At 39.7% G+C, this 22465-nt stretch overlaps 1 protein-coding gene across 1 annotated transcript in view; it reads right to left on the bottom strand.

Moving 5' to 3' along the window:
- Positions 1 to 22465, bottom strand: part of CR1 (complement C3b/C4b receptor 1 (Knops blood group)) — a 158346-nt gene that overhangs the window by 94681 nt on the left and 41200 nt on the right. Inside the window, exons 12-23 of the mRNA XM_074385115.1 lie at positions 21854 to 21939; positions 19358 to 19756; positions 17102 to 17278; positions 16919 to 17018; positions 15843 to 15928; positions 12993 to 13220; positions 11468 to 11567; positions 9061 to 9146; positions 6122 to 6520; positions 4010 to 4186; positions 3824 to 3926; positions 1387 to 1472 (exon numbers count right to left, since the gene is read on the bottom strand). Coding sequence (XP_074241216.1) covers positions 1387 to 1472; positions 3824 to 3926; positions 4010 to 4186; positions 6122 to 6520; positions 9061 to 9146; positions 11468 to 11567; positions 12993 to 13220; positions 15843 to 15928; positions 16919 to 17018; positions 17102 to 17278; positions 19358 to 19756; positions 21854 to 21939 — 2027 coding nt within the window. The remainder of the gene's footprint in view (positions 1 to 1386; positions 1473 to 3823; positions 3927 to 4009; positions 4187 to 6121; positions 6521 to 9060; positions 9147 to 11467; positions 11568 to 12992; positions 13221 to 15842; positions 15929 to 16918; positions 17019 to 17101; positions 17279 to 19357; positions 19757 to 21853; positions 21940 to 22465) is intronic.

Below are 22465 nucleotides of genomic sequence, written 5' to 3'. Positions count from 1 at the left end.
GAATGTTCTTCACCATAATACTCCCCATAAGGTATCCGAATTAATTTCTATAAGTTATTTTAACAATACAAATTAAAATAAACATTTTTCAATCATCAAGAAAAAAAGGTTTAAAAAATTCTTGCCTTGCTGTAGTAGACAGAATAGGATAAATCAGTAATGTCTTGGTATATAAAACATACTTTTATCTACCAATTTCTGCATTTTGGCATTTTTTATTTAAGCAGATGGTTTGGAAACGTAGGACATCTCTTCACTTCAGACACTGATTCATCATCCTAGCTCCTTCCACCATACCAATGTACCATATAACTCTGTTTTATCTTCTCTACAACATATCCCTATTTAACTATCATTTTATGTATTATAATTTTGGCATATTTAATTTAAGCACATGGTTTGGAAATGTAGGACATCTCATTATGCTAGACACTGATGCATTATCCCAGCTCCTTCCACTATACTAATCTACCATGTAACTCTGTTTTATTTTCTCTATAACATATCCCTATTTACCATTTTATATGTTATAATTTGTAGAATTTTATTTACTTATTTATTTTCTTGTTCATAGTCTGCTTCCCAACAAGAAAATACACTCCAGGAAAATAGGGAGGTGTCTTCACTATTCATTCACTGTTCATTGCTTTTTCTACACATGGAAAGTCATGGCACATGCGAAACCCTATGTCATTAAATACTGCAGGCTAAATAACAGGCTGACTAAATTGTTTATGATGTATGAGAAGATACAAGAACATCAAAATTTGGCTGGGCATGGTGGCTAACACTTGTAATTCTAGCACTTTGGGAAGCCGCAAGGTGGGAGGATAGCTTGAGCCCAGGAGTTTGAGATCAGCCGGGACAAAATGACAAGACTCCATCTCTACAGAAAGTACAAAAAATAGCCAGGTGTGGTGCTATGCGCCTGGAGTCCCAACTACTGAGAGACTGAGCTGGGAGGATTGCTTGAGTCCAGGAAGTTGAGGCTGCAGTGAGCTGTGATTGCACCACTGCATTCTGTCCTGGGTTACCTCTTGTCTCAAAGAAGAAAAAAAATTTTTAAGATTACTCCTTGATAAGGAAACTGAAATATCAATGACTGGATAAAACTTGCTGCACCTTATGTCATTTAGTTTCTGGCCACACATTCCCCACAAAATTAAACACTGTCATTAAACTAAGTGATTTACAGATTACTAACAAAAACACATATCACAGAAGACCTATAAGGCCTTTCTTGAAATTCTTCCAACAAAGGAGTATTTTTATCAGCAATTTAGTTAAGTAAAGATCCATACAATGGGTGATTCCATGCAGAATAACACACTGGAAAACAAAAATAAGGAGAGCTATCCAAAGTGCATAGTTGTTCTTCCTACTCACGTTCACACACTGGAACACTGCTATTCCAATGGGCTTTCATTCCAGCCAAAACACAATGACTAGCAGACCTGCCTTCTAATCGAAACCTAAAAAAAAAAGTGGTAGCAAATGTGTGAGCAATTCCCGTCTCTTCCTTGATTTCTTCACTCATAGATGCTCAGCTTCCCACTACCATTTCCTCCTTGACTAGCACTTGGTTCTTAGGTTCGGGCCCAGCTAAAAGTCTTAGTTCATTAGGGATCTGAATTCTTCAGTAGCTGTCAGAAACTCAAAGGCCAATTTATTCTAAAGAATCATGGTACCCTGTGACTGGCAAAGCAATTAGAGCTGATGTTCATTATTGCCATATAAACTTCATAGCCCAGCATCACCTACAGAATGCATGAACACAAAACCAGACTTCTCCAAGTGCACCAGAGCCATAACCTTCAGGTTTCATCTTTCACTGATGGCTCTCTGACATCTCACTTATTCTCCTTAGTTGGTCATGAGGCAGAACAGCTCTTGATTTGGTAAGCCAAGCAAGTAACATCTAGAAAGATAATGGGCATTGTTCTTCTTGACACAACAACTGTAACGAGCCAGAGGAGGCTCACAGAAGCATGCTGAACCACATGCTTTAAGAAATAAAGAAGGATCGGGGAAGAGTCTTTGCTGCCCCAAAATGCCCAACTTATTATTGAATCCCACTTCTCTTCTGAAATCTGAAATCATTCTGAAATTGGAAATCATTTTTGGGTGATAAACTTTGTAAATGCCAAGAATTCCTTGGAAATCATTAAAATTAACTGCTTAATGGTCCAATCTAGCCTCAGACTCATAGGGCACACCAAAAAGAGTAATAGATACACATAAACAACTAATAGTACCACTTGAAACTGATACAAGCAGGAGGCAGACAAATTTGAAGCAGATAGGGGCAGGTCCACAGTGAAACTTGGCCTTCAAGCCAAAGACAGTTTAAAGCCTACCTGCAAGTTCCAGGTAAACCCATGGACTGGATGGAGAACCTCTCTTCCCATTTGGCATGCTTTCCTCTGATTGATCCCCACCCATCACCTATTTTACATATACCTGCCCTTCTCTAAATTGTTTTTTACACTGTTGTGCCCAACTTTGAGTGATGGCTTTGTTTTAGCCTTTTTTGCATACTCACAAACCACTCAGCACACACTCCCCATTCTAAATCCATAAAAGCCCCAGAACCAGCCACACTGAGAGAGAGAGACCCACTGACTTCATCCAGGGGACCACAATTGTGTCTCTTCTCCACTGAGAAGTTGTTTTGTTGCTCAGTAACAACGTTCTTCTCCACCCTCCTCATCCTTTGTCAGCATAACCTTATTCTTCTTGGATGCAGGACAAGAACTCAGGACCCACCAAATGCAGTTACAAAGAAGGCTGTAACACAGTGACTTTCCACCCTCTGCTAGAGGAGGGCAGCTGCTCCATGTGACAGGAAGCAGCAGTGGGCCAAGCCCACTCTGGAGACGTAGGCCTGAGCAGGGTCATGGGACTGACAGAGCTGTTAGCACACCAACATCTGTTGGGCTGCAGGCATTATCAAATGCTAAGAGCTATTAGCATGCTGTAGCACCCTCTCTGGGGCTTTGCAGTCATGGGCACCCCTGTTTGGGCACTACCATGTTCCCTTCAGTGTGACATGCCTGGTCCAGCCACAAAACCCATGTGAAGCCCACTCCTGTGCCATTGCTTAGAGTGGCCAGCCAGACCCCACACTCGCTCATTCACACACCCCCTCCCACCAGGGGCTGATCATGCAGTTGTGACAGCCATGCCATCCATGTCAGAGCACAAGCCAGGCATGGCATGGTGGGTTGAGTAGATGTGGTGTCTCCTGCAGTGAGCCCAGGTCGAGCAAGGCCTGATGGGGGCATCATTGGTTGGAGGTCACTGGCTGGCAAAATGGCTGAGAAAAGTCCTGCATCAAAACGATTACACTGGCCATTCCTGACATGAAGATATGTAATTGGATTAAAACATACTTATCCATACGCTATTACAGATTCCAGTATCAACTGGCTTTAAGCTTCCTAAAACAACCTTTGCCTTATTATGGGGCAACCAATTTTTTATCTTACTTATCAATTTTTTTCTAGCATAACTTTTATAAAATTATATCCTTTTGCCTCCAAATAAATATGTACCCATTCATTTTAAGTTCCAACCGTGTACTCAAGTTCAGTGACTATATTTAGGTTTGTAACCGACATAGAGTTGTATGTGCCATTTCTCGTCATCTTCTGAAAGTGATGCCACTTACTTCCTACCCTTATTTCAAAACTACCCTTCCATAAATTAATCTCTCTGGGTAATTCTTATCTACTAGGTCAGCTTCTTTTTTGGATTAACCCCTGAACTCAGAAGAGTCATTCTCCACACTGAGTCCGTGGTCTCAACTCTGGGTCACACTCACCCTTCATCACAAATAAAGGACACTTTTGCTCCAAGCTGGAGATTAAGTGGAAACAGCACATGGCCATGAGGGAGTTGGCCCAGGAAGTCATCACAGGATTTCACTAGAAAAAAAGGAAAAAAATAGGAGTTAGACCTCCATGTGAGGGGTACAGAGAGCAATCTGGAAGCCAGAGAGTTGAGGCACCTGCACATCTGGGGGCTTCAGGGCTCCAGTCTCCCTGGGGTGTGCAGTGCAGAGAAGCAGCCCCTCTGAGGTCATAGCCCGGCTCACAGCTGTAGAACACTTCCTGTCCAGGTGAAAAGTGGTCCTGATCACTTGGGGTATGCTCACCATGCAGAATTTTTGGAGGTGGCTGACACACTGTGGGAGGGACAATTCCAGAGTACTTGTTAGTTATGGGGGAATTTCTTTTGCTAGATCTTATGCTTGCCAGAGAGCATAAAAACTGTCATTGCAGGGCGCAGATATTCAAAGAGAACCTCAGTAGTTCAGTAGTCACGTTTCACTAACGAGGAAACAGGATACCAAGCGGAGCTGTGACTACAATCAAGGTCTCTCCAACACCTTGTCTGTGTTTTTTCTACTGAAACACATTCCTAAGACTACAAGGTAGCATATTCCTCTTGCTTTCAACACTGGTTATGCAGCACAGAGTCGTGAGTGCAGGTGGCGTGGCCACTCTTCCACTTCATCGAGAGGCTGTCTTTCAAGCTCAGTGATAAGGCAACTGCAAGGGGTACTATTGCCAAGGTCTCGTCTAACAGACCCCTTCACCTAGTCTTCATTGTCCGTCTCTGTCCCTCTTTCAGTCAGCACAAAGTTGAACTGTTAGCTTTCTTTCTGTCTCTGTGGACCTGTTCTAATTCTTCCCACTCCATGTTAAGCCAGTCATTTCAACAAAGGAAAGACGGGGCATCAAGAACAAAATCCCCCGGGGCTGGGGGAAGGTGGGAACAGTTAGTGGGTACAAAAAATAAAAAAAAAGAATGAATAAGTAAGACCTAGTATTTAATAGCACAACAGGATGACTATAGTTAGTAATAACTTAATTGTACATTTGAGAACAAAAGGGTGTGATTGGATTATTTGTAACACAAAGGATAATGCTTAAGGGCATGGATACCTCATTCTCCATGATTATTTTTACATTGCATACCTGTATCAAAACATTTCATGTACCCCAGAAATATATATACCTACTGTGTACTCACAAATATTAAAAATTAATAAATTAAAAATAAAAAAGAACAACCCCCCCAAAGAAAAAAAAACTCTACAGACTTTTTGGTGAGAGAACATATTCCGTAGAACACATTTTGACCCAAATTTTGGCCGCCTCCATGCACAGCACAACTGGTGTGTTCTCAGGGCATCAGAATGCATTTAAAACCAGGCATGGTGGCTCGGGCCTGTAATCCCAGTACTTTGGGAGGCTGAGGCAGGAGCACTGCTTGAGGGCAGGAGCTCAACATCAGCCTGGGCAACATAGCAAGACTATCTAAAAATAAATAAAAATTAACCAGGTGTGGCTGTGTGTACCTGTAGGCAGGAGGATTACATGAGCCCAGGAGTTACAGGCTTTGGTAAACTGTGATTGTACAACTGTACTGCAGCCTGGGCAACAGAGCTGGAGTACAGTTGTCTCTGAAAAACAAACACACAAATAAGAAAACCCCAAAGAATCAATTTGAGCCTTAATCTGAACCATCTATACTTAAAGAAAAATTAGTATATATCAAAGATATATATAATATATATATGTGCTTGGATTTGAGCAAAGCACTTTTTCTGAGCTTTAGTCTTTTCAGTTACAATGTGAAAGAATTGAAGTCCAAGGCCGTTTTGATTTGATGCTCTCATTTTGGTCCTCATGGCTCACTTGCCACACTCCAGGAATAGAGATATTATCATCACTATTACACATTATTGTTCATTATACATTTGACCATAGATTATCATTAGGCTCTGGAGTCAGAGCCTTGGAAAAGCGCTTTAACGTTACTAAGACTCAGTTCTCCCGAAGTAAAATGGGGATACAAATAGTAGCTACCTCATATATTTGCTGTCAATATTCAATTTTAAAATGCATATAAAATATGGCTACTATAAATGAAAGAAAGAAACTTTCAGACAATTGCTTTCAGGCAATTATTAACAGAGATAACAGTGAAGCTACTATTATGTTTAGAGTGTTTATGCCAACTTCATAGTTCTTACACATTTCCTTAATTTCAGCAACTCCTATCATCTAAAGGTACCCTCACACCCAGCAAAGCCTTTATGGGTCACACTCACCCCTGGAGCAGTGTGGCAGCTTGGGTCCCCATCTGTTGTTGATCTGGCACCGCACGATGGGCAACCCTACCATGACAAAGCCAGCCTGACATCTAAATCTCACGATCTCATTGAGGAAATATAAATTCCTATTTCCTGTCACTCTAATTCCATTTTCAACTTCTGGAGCTGTGCATTTATTAATAGAAATACACTGAGGTGGAGGGCTGCTCCAAACACCAACTTGATCATCTTTGCTGGTGCAGTATATTGACTGTTCTCCCACGAGCTCAAACAGCTGTTCTCCATCTGGTCCAGTGTGGCACTGGTAAGTTACCACTGTTCCATTGTGAAAAGAAGTTCTATTGTTGCTGTAGAAGTCTCCATTGGATATGGTTGGAGGTGGCTCACAAGATATAACTGAGAAAAGGAAGAGTGTGGTAAAACAGCTTTTTTAAAATTACGAATTATTTTACTATGAATTTAAATACCAAATGCAACTAATTCAATGATTTTCTAAATGGAATCACCATACTGTTATTTTCTTAAAGTATTTGCTAATAATCAGACATTTTTACCTGGTTGAAATTAGGTGTGTGTGATATGGGTTCTGCTCATAATAAATATTGAACATAAAAATCCATGTTTTTAATGGTGTACATACTTATAATTTTAAGTGGATGATACATGTGATTTTATCACAGATTGTTAAGGTACTTATCTACTGCTGGACTATTTTTCCTGTAGGTTATTAAAGAGGTTAAATATACCACTTCTGGCATTATTTATCAAGAACAAGAGAAAAAAGGAAATACAAAAGACAAAGCATGAAAAAATGAAATAATGATGGACTTAGGGGCAATAAAGTGATAAATAAATACTGTGTTCTATCATAAGATAATAATGTTGACATATTGGCTAAGTGACTACATACACATACACACATAACCACTATTGACTTATTTAAATAATTACTGACCTATAAAAGTAGAAGTGGAAGTATTTTTTATAAAAGATAACCCCCTACAAAAGGTGCCATGCTTAGAAAACTTCATATAGTAAACTGATAATTCTTATAAATATAATTTGAATTATTGCATAGAATTTTAAGTTCTTGGTAGGTAGAGGAGGCAACTTACATACATTCTCATTCACTTAATCTTTAAAAGTCAATGTTATTTTTTGAGGGGAGGAATATTTGTGAATACAATGAACACATTCATTGTAGCAAGTTTATAAAATATGAACAAACAGAAAGAAGAAAAAATGGTTCAAAGACAACTATTTGTAATAATTTAATATATATACTCTTAAATACATATGTGGATACATGCATATGTATGGATGGATATATTTTCTATAATACCATTTTTGGTGGCTAAATAATAATCAGACATGTAGCTATACAGATATACTATCTATTCCCACTTGGATGAGGTATCACAACCTTTAATTCATCATGGTGCACTTTTTTACCTTTCTTAAAAACTTATAGCCATTAAAATACGCCTTATTTCTTCTATTAGCTATTTTCAAACCATGCTGAACATTCAGGTTGTTTTTCCCTATCACAAATATTATTGCATTGAGAATCTCTGGACCAAAACCATGGGAATATTTCACGATTATTTTCTTGGAATAAATTCTGGGAAATGGAATTGTGGGTCAGAGGGTATTTATTATCAGGCTTTTGTTCATATTGGTCATTAGCCTTCTGGAAGTCTGTGCCTACTTTCGCTGCCATCAACTCTGTGTGCAATGCTGATTTCTTCACAGCTGTAACACTTTGCCAATTTGCAATCATTCTTCCATGTTCTCAAAGTTTTGGAGATTAATTTAAAAATATCTTATGGGGGCCGGGTGCAGTGGCTCATGCCTATAATCCCAGCACTTTGGGAGGCTGAGGCGGGTGGATCACGAGGTCAAGAGATCGAGACCATCCTGGTCAACATGGTGAAACCCTGTCTCTACTAAAAATACAAAAATTAGCTGGGCATGGTGGCACATGCCTGTAGTCCCAGCTACTCTCGGCAGGCTGAGGCAAGAGAATTGCTTGGACCCAGGAGGCAGAGGTTGTGGTGAGCAGAGATCACTCTATTGCACTCCAGCCTGAGTAACAAGAGTAAAACTCCATCTCAAAAAAAAAAAAATACATACATATATATATATATATATATATATATATATATATATATATATCTTATGGAGAAAATGGAGGGTCAGCTAACCAAGAACAAATACAACCAAAGACATGAGCCTGGTTTTCCATTCTTGTGTCAGTTTGATGAGAATGATGGCTTCCAGTTTCATCCATGTCCCTGGAAAGGACATGAAATCATCTTTTTGATGGCTGCATAGTATTCCACGGTGTGTATGTGCCACATTTTCTTTTTCCAGTCTATCATTGATGGGCATTTGGGTTGGTTCCAAGTGTTTGCTATTGTGAACAGTGCCTCAATAAACACACGTGTGCATTCATCTTTGTAATACAATGATTTCTCCTTTGAAAGAATTGAAGTAGAATTAGAACTCAAAATAATCAGAGAGTTAGGAAAATTGCTAAGAACTGTAAGAAGAATTCTTTTTATTGTTTGGATTAGAATAACAAGAAAGTGAGTAGCCTACTTCCTGGAATTGTAACTTGATAGTAAGAGTTGGCAAAGACAGATCTAATTTTGTCTAATGCCTTTAAAATTTACTCATTAAGGACAACACTCTCTATACTGGAAAGGTTTACTATTACAATAGGAAAGTAGGGCTATTTGCCTGGGTTCAAGCCCATAGCATCAGATAAATCACCTTTTAAGATAAAGAAAAGCCAGGAAGACCATGTAACATCTGACTCGTATTTTCAAATATGTCAGAGACTACTTTGTGCAAGGATTAGATATATTCTTCGTAGTCCAGGGGCAAGTCAGGATCACATGGAGGAATTTGTGGAGAAAAATATTTCAACTTACTCTCACAAATAGGTGCCTCCTTATCCCATGCGACATTATTGCCTGAGATGAGACAAGTAGTGGATGGGGAACCAATCAGTCGAAACCTAAAGCAAAGGATAAAAAATAATTATACTCTACACATTTTTCCCACTTAACTCACCATTTAGAAAATAATAGCAGGTAAACATTAGACATTACAGGACAAATCACACCATGGCAGAACTCGGAAGGAAAAAACCCCATCTCCCTCTGCAAAGTAGTCCTTTCTTTTTAAGGACAAGCTTACATTTTAACCTCGCCAATTCATTTTTATTCCTAGTCCCTCATAACTGAATGAGATATTTCCTTTATGTGACATGGGACATTTTTAAACTTAAGTTGTTAGGAAACTTCACAGTTATTTTATCCATGTGTACGTCCAGCAAGGAAATGATAAGCTCCTGGATTAAGCAGGGAAGATCTCCTACTGAAATACATAGCACTGTAGCACCTAGCTTAGCGACTTTCAAGCTTTGGGCGCTCAGATAATTTCTTGCATAAAGAAAAGAATGGTGGATTTACCCAGAAAAGTCAGTAAATGGGAGCCAGAGTAGACAGCTAAACACCCCTACACTTGAAATGTGAAAGGCAGGGATACTCACCCACTTTGCCGTAAAACCTTCCAGAGTAGTCCACAAAACATAGAACATTTTGTCTTTTAAAAAATTTATTAGGTATCTATAATTTTACTATGAGAAAGGTCACAAAGAATGCTGAGCAAAGCTATTCATATGTTCTGGTGTACAGCAGAACTAAACTTGACCTAGTAAAAATTACAGGGTAAAATGGAATGCCATATAAACATGAGGCAGAACTGCAAGAGTTAAGAAGTTTTCCACTTGATTACGTAAGAAATGTGATCAGGGCAGTAACCATTCGTAGTCAAGACTACTGGTGCCATCCGCAGTATCCACTTTCCTCTCCTTCATTAGTAATGGAAACCTCTATTTTTAACTGGGCCATTGGCCACCTGCAATAAAGTTTTCGCGTCTCACCTTTCCTTACAGCCAGGTACAGCCATGTTACTAACTTCTGGCCAGAGGATGTAAGTGGAGTCTCTTGTGCAACTTTTGGAAAGCGCCTTTAAAGGAATTGACCTTCCCTTCTTCCCTGTGTCCTCTATACTGGCTGAAGTTTGGATCACGAGAAAAGATGGACTCTCATTTTGAGAAGGTCAGAGTAGCAAAATGGAAGGAACCCAGGTTTCTGTGGATTATGGAGTCATTGCATAAACCCTGGACTGCCTACCTTAGTGATTTTTAACCTGACAGAGAAGTAAACTACTATCTATGTTTGGGATCCAGTTATTTTATTTCTTCTGTCTTTTACAGTTGGATCTAATTTTAATTGACATACCAGCTCTTCCCAAAACAGTGACATAAAGCTAAAGAGAACTGTGTGACTATGGCAATGACAATGTTTTTGTAGACACAGTGAGTCTCTTATGTTTTAGGTAGTGATTGAATTTTGCTTATTGCTAGTCTGATAGGTTGTGCTATAAAATCTTTTCAAGTGTGCCAAGGAAAAATCTTAAAAATTGCTGCAAATAAACAAGTTGAGAACCACTGGAGTAAGCAAAGAAGATGATAATCCCATGATTACCCGTGTTTTCCTCTGCCTGTCTCCTATCATACATTTAAAAGTTGTCTAAGAGTGCAGGATCATGGGTGTCCTCTGAATTTTGGCCTCCTAGAGCAGGCGTCTCCAAACTTTTTACACAGGGGGCCAGTTCACTGTCCCTCAGACCATTGGAGGGTCGCCACATACTGTGCTCCTCTCACTGACCACCAATGAAAGAGGTGCCCCTTCCTGAAGTGCAGCGGTGGGCCGGATAGATGGCCTCAGGGGGCCGCATGTGGCCCACAGGCCGTAGTTTGGGGATGCTTGTCCTGGAGGTTGTTTTTGATGTGCTCGCTGTGACTAAGCTAGTGTGTTAGAGCCAAAACGTGAAGCAGTTTCCAGCCTAGGTATGGCTGCAAAAACACAGTAAATATTTTTTAAAATTTGATTTTATTTTTAATTAGCAAATAATAATTGTATAATTTATAGGGTAAAACGTGGTGTTTTGCTGTACATTTCTGTTGTAAATGATTAAATTAACTTACATGTCCTCATGTACTTTATTTTTGTGGTGAGAACATTTAAAATCTACTCTTTAAGCAATGTTTTCTTGTTCTTTTTCTTTTCTTCTTTCTTTCCTTCCTTCCTTCCTTCCTTCCTTCTTTTCTCTCTCTCTCTCTCTCGAGGTATAATCTCCATCTAGAAGTCTGATTGCTTGCTTTTAAAGTAAAGGTAGCAATAGTTTAGTTTGTCTATCTGAGACTGGATCAGAAGTTGGCTCTGCTGTTCTGGAACTAATATTCAAGAGATGGTATTTTCAACTCACCCTTCATTACAAGAATAATTAATTGTTGATCCAACTTGGGTGTCAGTGTTTACATGAACCATTCCATTGAAGGGTTTTGGAGGAGTTCCACATGATTTTCCTAGGAGGAAGAAGCAGAATTTGAGATTAAGTGTAGAGTTCAATTTACCTTTGTTTGCAAGGTTCAAACTGGAGTGTGGCATACTGAACAGCATATACAGTTCTGATTGTTTCAACAGAATTGACTACGTTGAGGAAACTTGGCAGACAACCTCAGAACCACATAATCTTTAAACCACCTTAAAAAAGACTACCTTGCATCTCCTAATAAAGATTATTTATGGGCTGGGTGAAGTGGTTCATGCCTGTAATCTTAACACCTCGGGAGGCCAAGGCAGGTGGATCACCTGAGGTAGGGAGTTCAAGACCAACCTGGCCAACAAGGTGAAACCCTATCTCTACTAAAAATGCAAAAATTAGCTGGGCATGGTGGCACATGCCTGTAGTCCCAGCTACTCGGGAGGCTGAGGCAGGATAATCACTTGAACCCAGGAGGTGGACTTTGCAGTGAGCCAAGATCACGCCACTGCACTCCACCCTGGCGACAGAGTGAGAATCCATCTCCAAAAAAACAAAAACAAACAAAAAATTTACTGGTACCAGTAAATTTTAAAATAAAATAAGAAATTTTAAAATAAATAAAAAAATTTATCTGAAGGGTACCACTCAGTTGGAGGATAAAGATCAAAGAAAGGTTAAATGTCTTTCATCAGGTTTAAATGCCTTTTCACTTTGGATTGCTCTTCTCTCTCAGGGTTTCCCTGTGGATAGTGGAATATTCCAAGGCTGGTGCCACATCTCCAATCTACTCCAGCTTCTGTTCTGGAAAAGGCCAAACGTTTGCCCTAACTTCTCCCTTCCTTAGGAAGAAACAGCCTCTTCCTTTTCATACTCTTTTCTTTGGGCTGCTCATTTCCTTGCTTCTTATCCCTGAGTGGAACAGTTCAAGTACAAAGATGAAGTTGGCCTGGAGGCAAGCTGACAACTGGACAAACTTTTAGTCAAGACAAAGAGTCTTTTTGGCTAGCCCATGCAGCAAAACACTAGTTAAAACCTTAGCTAAATAATATCCACATTTCCAGTTCTGAACATTTCATGCCCATGTGCATCTCATGAACTTACGGAGCGTGTCTGTCAATTATACTGATACTGGCTAGTGTTCATAGGCAGTTGTTTTCGTGTCCTCTCCAGTGAATACATTTTTCTTCCTAGCTTCGTCTTGGTGCCTTCCCTCCACCACTCCCTTCAGTCCCCTTACCCCACCCTTCTCCACTCCACCAGCAAGGAGAGTTCTGCTCATCTTATCAATCCAAACACACCTTGGCACTGCTGAAACCCCTATTTTAGCTACAGTATGTCATTTTGACATTTCCACTTATGACAAAGTTAATCTCACAAACAGATACCATGCTTTTATTATAGAGACATGAAGAATTGGGTCCAGATATTCTGAACCCATTTAGGATATGTGGAAGCAGATACTGACCAGCAGGAGCAGAAAGTTCACAGTGAGGGGCGGGGCTGCTCCAAACCCCATTCCCTTGAGGGTCACTTGTGCAGCGGATGGTGCTCTCCCCTATGAGGTCGAAGGTCATCCCTCTGTCTGGGTGGGGGTCGCATGTGTAAGATACTTCTTTTCCATAGGGAATATCTCCAAGGGGAGTTTCTGTGTGTCTCCCATTAAGGATAGCTGGAGGATTTGGACAAAAGATTTCTAGAAAGAAAACAAGAGCTCTCATTTCCATCTAAAATTTTAAATTCAAATCCAAGGTGATTCCACAGTTCTCATACGGTGACTGTGTCACTAATTAAGCATACTTTTTTCTTAAGGAAAGTAGAAACTGCATAATAAAGGTATTAGGCTTCTGCTAAGATGGAGCTAAATGAAATGACAACTAAATCAATGTTTATTACAAAAGTCTTCCCCAAATTAAGCATCCTATATTTTTCAGATAGTTAAGATTTCTGAATAATAAACAGTATATTCCTTTAAAGTGAATAAAAATCTTCATAGCCACATTAAAGGGAAATCATCCATTAATTCAGTAAGCATTTTTTGAGTACCTGCTGTATGTCAAGTACCATTTTAAGCCCAAGATAAATATGATCTTTGACATCAAGAATCTGCATCCTGGAGACATCATTCTAAAATATATTATGCATTTAGTATTTGTATATCAGTGATTTAATTTTTCTTTATGATGCCAGGCAATGATTTTCAAAATAAATATGAAAGATTACAGTAATGCTGTCATAATGAAGTAAAATATACTGTGTACTCTTGTATGTGTTTCAAAAGGCTCAAGATTGTTAGGCTTTTTTGAGATACTCATTGGTTTTTAAAGGATTTTTTGTTGTTGTTAAATAAACACATTTATTCTTTGGAATGCCTCTATTTGGAGACACTCCTTTCCCTTTCTAATTTGCTTTGAATTTGGGAAGAGGATATTACAGCTTAAAAAAAATTATAGATAAACTAATCAAAGGCTAAAATAGCTTAACCAATGTTTACACTCTAGTCAGTGATTTCAGGTATATGTTGACTTCATGAGGGTATTTTCTTTTTTTTTTTTCTTTCATACTTCTTAACTATTTCAGGGAAATAGTTGACTTCCCCTTGGTCAAATAGCTGACTTCCACCTATGCAAGATGAAACTATCATGTTTCATCATATAAATCAGTACAAGACATTGAAATAATTTTTTAAAAAGTATTCATTTGAGCAAAATTCTATTGTAAACATGTATTTTTAATAGCTATGCTTAGAAGGGGAAGCAATATCACTGATTGATTTAGTGAAGAAGTAAATGAACATATTGGACATAATAGTGTTTCTGTTTTTTATACACTATTTTCTGCCCTCTTAAAAAAGCAACCCCCTTGTTGCCATTTCTTCCTCCAGCTATAGTCCTACTTCTACTCTCTTTACATGAAAACTCCTCTAAAATATTGTCTATGATCTGTTACAATTCCTCCCATTCATTCTCCCAAGAATTTATTCGAGTCAGTGTTTGCCAGCACTCTGCTGAAACTGCCACTTGTTACCTCTAAGTTGCTAAACCCAAAGATCAGTTTTCGGTGCCCACTGAATTTGACCTTTCTATAGCATTTGACACAGCTGGTTAGTCTAATCTCCTTAATAGAATTTCCCCACTTGGCTTCCAGGGCACCTCACCCGCCTGTGTTTTCTCTTACTGCAGTGGCTGCCTCATCATAATCCCCTTCATCCTAATTCCTTCTCACCTTTTCAACTCTTAATCCTGGACATCCTGGCTGAGTCCAAGCATCTGTTCTTGAGCAGCACTCACTCTCTAGGTGAGGATCTCTTTCAGTCCTGATTTTAAGCATAGCAGACACAATGATGGCTTTTACCTACCTATGGGCAGCCTGGGACTCTCCAAGATACCCATCTGGATATTAAGAGGAATACGAAACTTATGGCCTAAGCTTAACTTTTGATTTCACCCATTGCCATACTTCATGCAGTTCCCTGCATTTCAGCTAAGGGAAATTCTACCCTGGCAGTCATTCTGGCCAAAAACCTGGAAACTGTCTATGATTCTTCTCTTTCTTTCACATAAGCAAACCATCAGCAAATGCACTTTGAAAATATATCCAGAATTTGATCACTTCTCATCATCACCTTTCCCAACAGCTATCCTAGGCCAACATCTCTGATTAAATTGCTGCAACAGCCTCCCAGTTTGAACCCTCAGCTATACCTAGAGGTATGCTTGTCTTTGGAGTCCTCAGCTACTTTCTCAACTGAGAGCACTGAATCAATTAAGAGCATTTTCTTAATAACCCCTAGTATTATTTGAACATTTCTATTCATATTTTTGTTTTGTCTTTATTCTCGCACAAAAATATAAACATGGACGTATCTGTCCTGTTTATAGGCATATTCCCAGTTCCCAGAAGATTGCTTGGCACTAATAGGTGCTCAAATAATTTTGTGTTAAAAGAATGAGTAGATGACTAAATGGATAACTGAGGGAAGAACTGAAAAGTTGAAGTGTGGCTATTACTTCTGACAGGAAAGAAGAGAAAAATTTAGCATAGCATCTTGCTGTACATTTATTTCTATGAAGCATTTCTCTCTTTTTATAGCAAAGACTCTCCTCATAAATATTTATAGGATGTTACCCAAAACAACATGATGCTCAGGTTTATTTTCCCCCAAAACATTGCTTGTATCTATTCCAACAAAAAACAATTTCTATTAAAAATGGACATAAATACCGGTACAAACAATAGATCATCTCATGGGGCAAACCACAATCAGAAAAAAAACAAAGAAAAAGATCCAGACTGAAGAATTATTTCATCTACTCACGTTCACACACAGGAACACTGCTACTCCAAAGGCTTCTTATTCCATCCAAGACACAATGACTAACGGAACTGCCGTTCAAGCGAAACCTAAACAACAAAGCAGTAGTGTCTGGATGAATGCACCATTTCTCTCTTCCCTTTATTGACAGATCTCAGCCTCCTCCCTGAGAATTACTAACTTAATCAACATCTCACTGCTCAGCTAAAGCACAGGTAAAAACACTCAGTTCACTTGGTTTCTCACTGACAGGCTCAGAAGACAAATCATGTTAGAGAAAGTGTAGCTTTCAGTGAGGACAAAGCAAACAGCTGGCAAAGCTGTCAATCATATGTAATTGGATTTTAAAGTATTTTTACTTACTCTTTCATTCTTACGACAAATTCCACTATTTATTTGTTTAAAATTTTGTGAAATAATCTTTGCATGTTATTTATCTTATACACAACTTTCTCTTACATGACTTTTCTTAACAACCCCTTAGAATATTTATCTCTTCATGTATGCAAATTATTATTTGTTCGTACATCTAACGTCCCATATATATACGCACACACACATATAAATATATATAAATATATATATATATATATATATATACACTTTTTTTTCCAAGATCTGTTGCATTTCTGTTGCTGTTTCTGCTTTGTCCCTGCATGTTTTCCAAAATAATTTGATTTCTGAGCCTCTATCAGTGAGAAATCAAATGAGTTGAGCTTTTTTCCTTTTTTAAACCTCTGTTCATGGATCCATCTGGTTCATACTGCACTTCCCAATCATTGTTTCCGACATTATTCTCCTCCAGTACTTCTTTGCGCTAGGTCAGTCTCCTTTTCTGGACTGCTGGCTGTATTTCTGTTTGTACTTGACACGAGTTGTATGTGCCATTTTTTCTTTGTCTCTTTACCTCCTGATAGTACTGCCACTTAGCCCCTACCCTTTTTTAAAACCACACTTCCAGAAGTTAATCTCCCTGTATTCTTCTTTTCCTAGGTCAGCCCTCTTTTTGAATTGATCCTTGAGCTCAAGAGTCACTCTCCAGAGCTGAGTTGCTGATCTTAATTCTGGGTCACACTCACCCTTCATCACAAATAAAAGACACTTTTGCCCCAAGCTGGAGATTAAGTGGAAGCAGCACACGGCCATGTGGGAGTTGACCCAAGAAATCACAGGATTTCACTAGAATAAAAAAAAAAAAATAGGAGTAAGACTTCCATGTGAGGGTTACAGAGAGCAATCTAGAAGCCAGAGAGTCGAGGCACCTGCACATCTGGGGGCTTCAGGGCTCCAGTCTCCCTGGGGAGTGCAGTGCAGAGAAGCAGCCCCTCTGAGGTCATAGCCGGGCTCACAGCTGTAGAACACTTCCTGCCCAGGTGAAAAGTTGACCTGATTGCTTTGGGTATGCTCACCATGCAGAATTTCTGGAGGTAGCTGACACACTGTGGAAAGGACAGTTCCAGAGTACTTGTTAGTTATGGAGGAATTTCCTTTGCTATAGCTTATGCTTGCTGAAGCCCTCATAACTAGTCAGAGGTAGAGAAATAGAACCCAATTCTTCCTAGCACAAGACCTCAAATTCACTTGTAAGTCTACAAGGCATGAGGTTTTTTCACCTAGCTCTTGCTATCTGGTATGGAATTGTTAGTATTGGTGGATTCTCCATTTACATGCTTCCTAGGAAGGCAATCCCAGTTTTCACCTGTTATTCAGGTAATGAGACTGTCACCTAAGCCCAAGCCTGTTTTACAGATTCCCCCCCCATTTCTTTGATTGCACACCTATGACTAAAGTACAGTCATACTGTTTCAGGACAGGCAAGCCCCCAAATTGGGGCTTATTCTGAAGGGTTCTTGCCTCACCCAGGAAAGAATTTGAAGATGAGCCAGTGGTGCTAGATAGCAATCTTTTGGTGAAAGACACTGCCCCTTGCAGAGCACGGCTAACTCACAGGCAGTGTGTCCAGAGTCAGCAACATACGGGCTCCTAGCAGGCAACTCTATTTATACTCCTGTAAACCTGCTTCAATTACATGTAAATTAAGGACTGATCAATGCAAATTAAGAGGTGAGTTATTTAGAACTTTCCAGGAAAGGGGCGGTAACTTCCAGGTCATTGCCATGGCCCTTTGTAAACTGTCATGGTGCTGATGGGAATGTGAGGGCAGCTAGGGATTGCTTTCATCGCCATCTGCTGGTTCCTGCTAGGGATTGCTTTTGTCGCCATCTGCTGGTTCCTGCTGTTTCTTCACTTCATCCTGTCTAAGCCAGATCCTGTTTTGGTCAGCAGGATTGTGAACACGACACAAGCCCTGCCCATCTCCTACCTCAATACATCCGACTTCGTATGTCTTTATCTGTTCATCTTCCCAGCTCAGTGGTTGCACAAGGCTCACACGGGTTGGTAGAAGAATTGTAAGCTTCTTCTCTGTCCCTACGTATCAGCCATTACACCTCCCACTCCACTGCTAAACCAGCTATTGTGACACCAGCAGACAAGATGAGCTACCAAAAACAAAAGCCCTTAAATAAGCCAGCCCTTTGTCATGAGAGGACCTATTATTTGGAGAGTGTTTGACTCAACGTCTGCCTTTATTTACAGTCCTGTTCGTCCATGCTTAGGGCATCAGAACCCATTTAACATCAATCTAATCTGTACCTCATTCAAGATGAATTTAAAAATCTTAACTGGCTTAGGGCAAGTTACTTTCACTCTTAGATTCCCAGGGATAAAATGTAGGAGGTGGATGGCTTGAGCCCAGGAGTTTGAGGCTACAGTGAGCCATGACTGTATCACTGTATCATTGATCAGCCTGGGCAACAGAGACGGACCTCAACCCTAATAAACAGGTTTTTAATAAAATAAAATAACAGAATAAAATGTAGGAGACAGACCATTATAGACAAACTCTAAAGTCTTTGTCTCTATTCTGATGCTGTGATTTCTGGTCTTTGTAAACCAGTCTCTTTCAGTCACCAATGGATGCTGAGAGAAGTATGGCAAGAGCCAGAGCATTCAGACTCTGGGGTCTGAGACCCTTGCCTTTTAAAATCTTGGGTGTCCGAGCTAGAGCATGTGACTTGGCCAATTGACCTAACCTCTGAAAGGCCAAGCTGACTTCACTATTAACTGGATATTACAACAACACAATTTCAAAGTGTTATTATAAATAATGAGAAAATATATATAAAGTGCTTAGTGCACAGCTGACCATAAAGAAAGTCCATATGATTTTTCAATATAATTGAGAGATAGTGCAGCTGGTACTTTGCCCTGATAGCCGATTAATAGGTGGGTCCAAAATCTTTTTTCTTTGCTAATTAAGGTCTTGCTTTTCACAGTGAAGACACATATGCATAGGGGCATGCACACCCCGATTCTTAATTTCATGCTTCTTTTTCCCAAAGTTGCTCTCCCACACTGCTCACCACACATCCCTCCCTCTGAACAAATACTAATCTCCTGATCCAACAGCAACTCATGTCATTTGCAGGGCCCTTCTAGGCCTCAGTCAGACTCACCCCTGGAGCAGCTTGGTAACTCTGGCTTCCATTTGTTCAGGGCCTGACATTGCACACGGGGGGATCCTTTCATGACAAAGCCAGGCTGACACCTAAACTCCACAACTTCGTTTAAGGAAAATAAACTTCTGTTGTCAGACACCATTATTCCATTTTCAACATTTGGAGGCATGCATTTGTTAGGTATAATACACTGAGGGGCTGGGCCGCTCCAGACACCCTCTTGATCCTCATTGCTGGTGCAGTATATGGAGCGCTCACCCACGAGCTCAAACACATTTCTCCCTCTGCTTCCAGGATTGCAGTGGTAGGTCACCACCGATCCATAGTGAAAATACTCCCTGTTGGTGCTAGTGAAATATCCATGGGCGATGGTGGGGGGTAGCCCACAAGGAATTTCTGGGAAAAGAGACAGCAAGTTAACCAAAACAATACCTTGGGACAGAGTCTTGAGTGCTGTGGCAGGATCACGGCTCACTGCAACCTTTGCTTCCCAGGTCAAGCAATCCTCCCACCTCAGTCTCCCGAGTAGCTGGATTATAGGCATGCATCATCATGTCTGATTAATTTTTGCATTTTTATTAGAGATAGGGTTTGGCCAGGCTAGTCTTGAACTCCTGGCCTCAAGCAATCTGCCTGCCTCGGCCTTTCAAAATGCTGGCATTACAGGTGAGAGCCACCACCCTTGGCCTGGTTTCTTGAAGTTATAGTTTAGTGTAAATTTTGCTAACAGTTTTTTTAAAATCCAAGATTACCAGAAGTAAATATTCATGATATTATTCTCATGTAATATTTGCTAATGTACAGACATATTCTTACAGTTTTATAATATTATGAGTTCTGCTCTTCTCAGTTAACATTACTTCACGAAATGTGTCCATATATTATTATAGTCCACTTTTTTTTTTTTTTTTTTTTTTTTTTTTTTGAGAACAGAGTCTCACTCCGTCACCCAGGCTGTAGTGCAGTGGCGTGATCTTTGCTCACTGCAACCCATGCCTTCCAGGTTCAAGAGATTCTCCTGCCTCAGCCTCCTGAGTAGCTGGAATTACAGGCATGCTCCACCACATTGGGCTAACTTTTGTATTTTTAGTGGAGATAGGTTTCACCATGTTGGCCAGGCTAGTCTTGAACTCCTGACCTCAAGTGATCTGCCTGTCCCGGCCTCCCAATGTGCTGGGATTAAAGGTGTGAGCCACTGTGCCTGGCCTATAGTATATGTTTATATTTCTCCTGCTAAATGAGAATTCAACTATGTTATCTCACCATTATTAATTTAGTTCTCTCTCTATATAGAAGGCATTTGGCTTTATTCTATTGGTTATTAATATAATAAAGCATATAGCATAGTATTTTTTTTTGAGACAGGGTCTTGCTCTGCTGCCCAGGCTGGTGTGCAGTGGCACAATCATGTCTCATTGCAGCCTTGATCTCTCTGGTTCAAGAAATCCTCCTACCTCTCAACCCCCTGAATAGTTCTGACTATAAACGTGTGCCACCATGCCTGTTTGATCTTTGTATTTTTGTAGAGACAGGGTTTCATCATGTCGTATAGGCTGGTCTTGAATTCCAGAGATCAATTGATCTGCTCACCTAGGCCTCCCAAAGTGCTGGGATTACAGTATGAGCCACCATACCTTGCCCAGTATAGCATCTTTATTAAATAACAAAAACAAAATCTCTGGCAGAACTAATAAAGACAAAGCAAAAATATGCAATATGACACAAAGCACAAGTATACAATATTACATGTAATAAACACAATATTTGCAGATTCAGAAGTAATAAAAAGAACTGAATACTGATCTACAGCCATACCACCCTGAATTCCCCCAATCTTGTCTGATCTTGAAAAAACTGAATAGTGTGTCCTACTCTAGCCAGATCAGCCTTCCACAAAGTTTGCGTCCACTTGTTCTCCCACCGGTGTATTCGAAATTGCTGATTTCCTCACACCATCACCAAACCCAGGATTATATCCATTTTATGTTCCTTGTTAGCTTGCAATTGCTCATTCCTCTTTGCTCCCCCAAATCTAGGAAGCTCATCTTCCAAACAACTGACAGGGAAGATGGCATGCCCCTGTTTAGACAAATAATAAAAAGGAAGAAAGGGCTGCATTGCTTGAATAGCTGATGTGATACTAAGAGCCTGCAGAGAGGATATAGGGTTTCTTTCACCAAGTTTGTATTTGTTGACTTCACTAAAGAAAATGCTCTTCAAACTGGGAAGAGGGAATTGGGGGCTGTTTAAATGAGCTCAAGACTAGTTTAAAATGAATTACCCCTTAAGATAAGGGGGGAAAAAAAGCATTTCTAGATGAAGGTGGAAGGCAATGCTGTCAGCCATTTTAAGGATATGACTAGGATATGACTGCATTCTTCAAATATCAAAAGGATACCATTTCAAGAGGGATGAGATTCATTCTTTATAATTCTAGGAAGGTCATGCTAGAATTAAATGATGGGTTGAATGGGGAAAAAGATTTCAACTCACCTTGACAAATTGGTGGCTTTGTGCTCCAGTGGGCAATATTGCCTGAGATGATACATTCAGCAGATGACCGACCAATGAGGCGGTACCTAAAGGCAAAAAATGGAAACTAATTGTGCCGTGCATACCTTGTCAGCTTCCTCACAGCATGCATATGTGGCAAACCAGAAGGATTACAATGCAGAAGTCTATGGCCCAGCCTAAACTTCAAGTGTGTTCCCAACTTTTCTCACTTCTCTTTCCTATTCTCTCACCATTGTAAGAGATATTTCTGCTCTAACTTCTCCTGGCCCTCTTTGCTTCTTAATATCTTGGCTTCATTGTGGACTGCACCTGGCACCAAAATCACACAATTATTTTGCAGACCTGTTTGACTTTATTTTTCTTAAATTCTATCTTTTCTCATATTATTTCTGCCATTGTTTGTTTGCATTGTCCCTTGATGTGTGTGTGTGTGTATAATACTATGACATTTTACTTGAGACGTGTTTTTTTTTTTTTTTTTTTTTTTTTTTTTTTTTTTTTATAAATACAAGATTTGTTGCCTTTGATCCTTTCTAGGAGACTTTGCCTTTCAACAAGAAGATTAAGCCAAATGTATTGAGATAAATGCTA

Source organism: Saimiri boliviensis, chromosome 14 (assembly GCF_048565385.1).
Source record: "Saimiri boliviensis isolate mSaiBol1 chromosome 14, mSaiBol1.pri, whole genome shotgun sequence".
NCBI classification, from domain to species: Eukaryota; Metazoa; Chordata; class Mammalia; order Primates; family Cebidae; genus Saimiri; species Saimiri boliviensis.
Note: the sequence above shows the minus strand (reverse complement) of the source record. Positions and strands in the feature narration are given on the sequence as shown.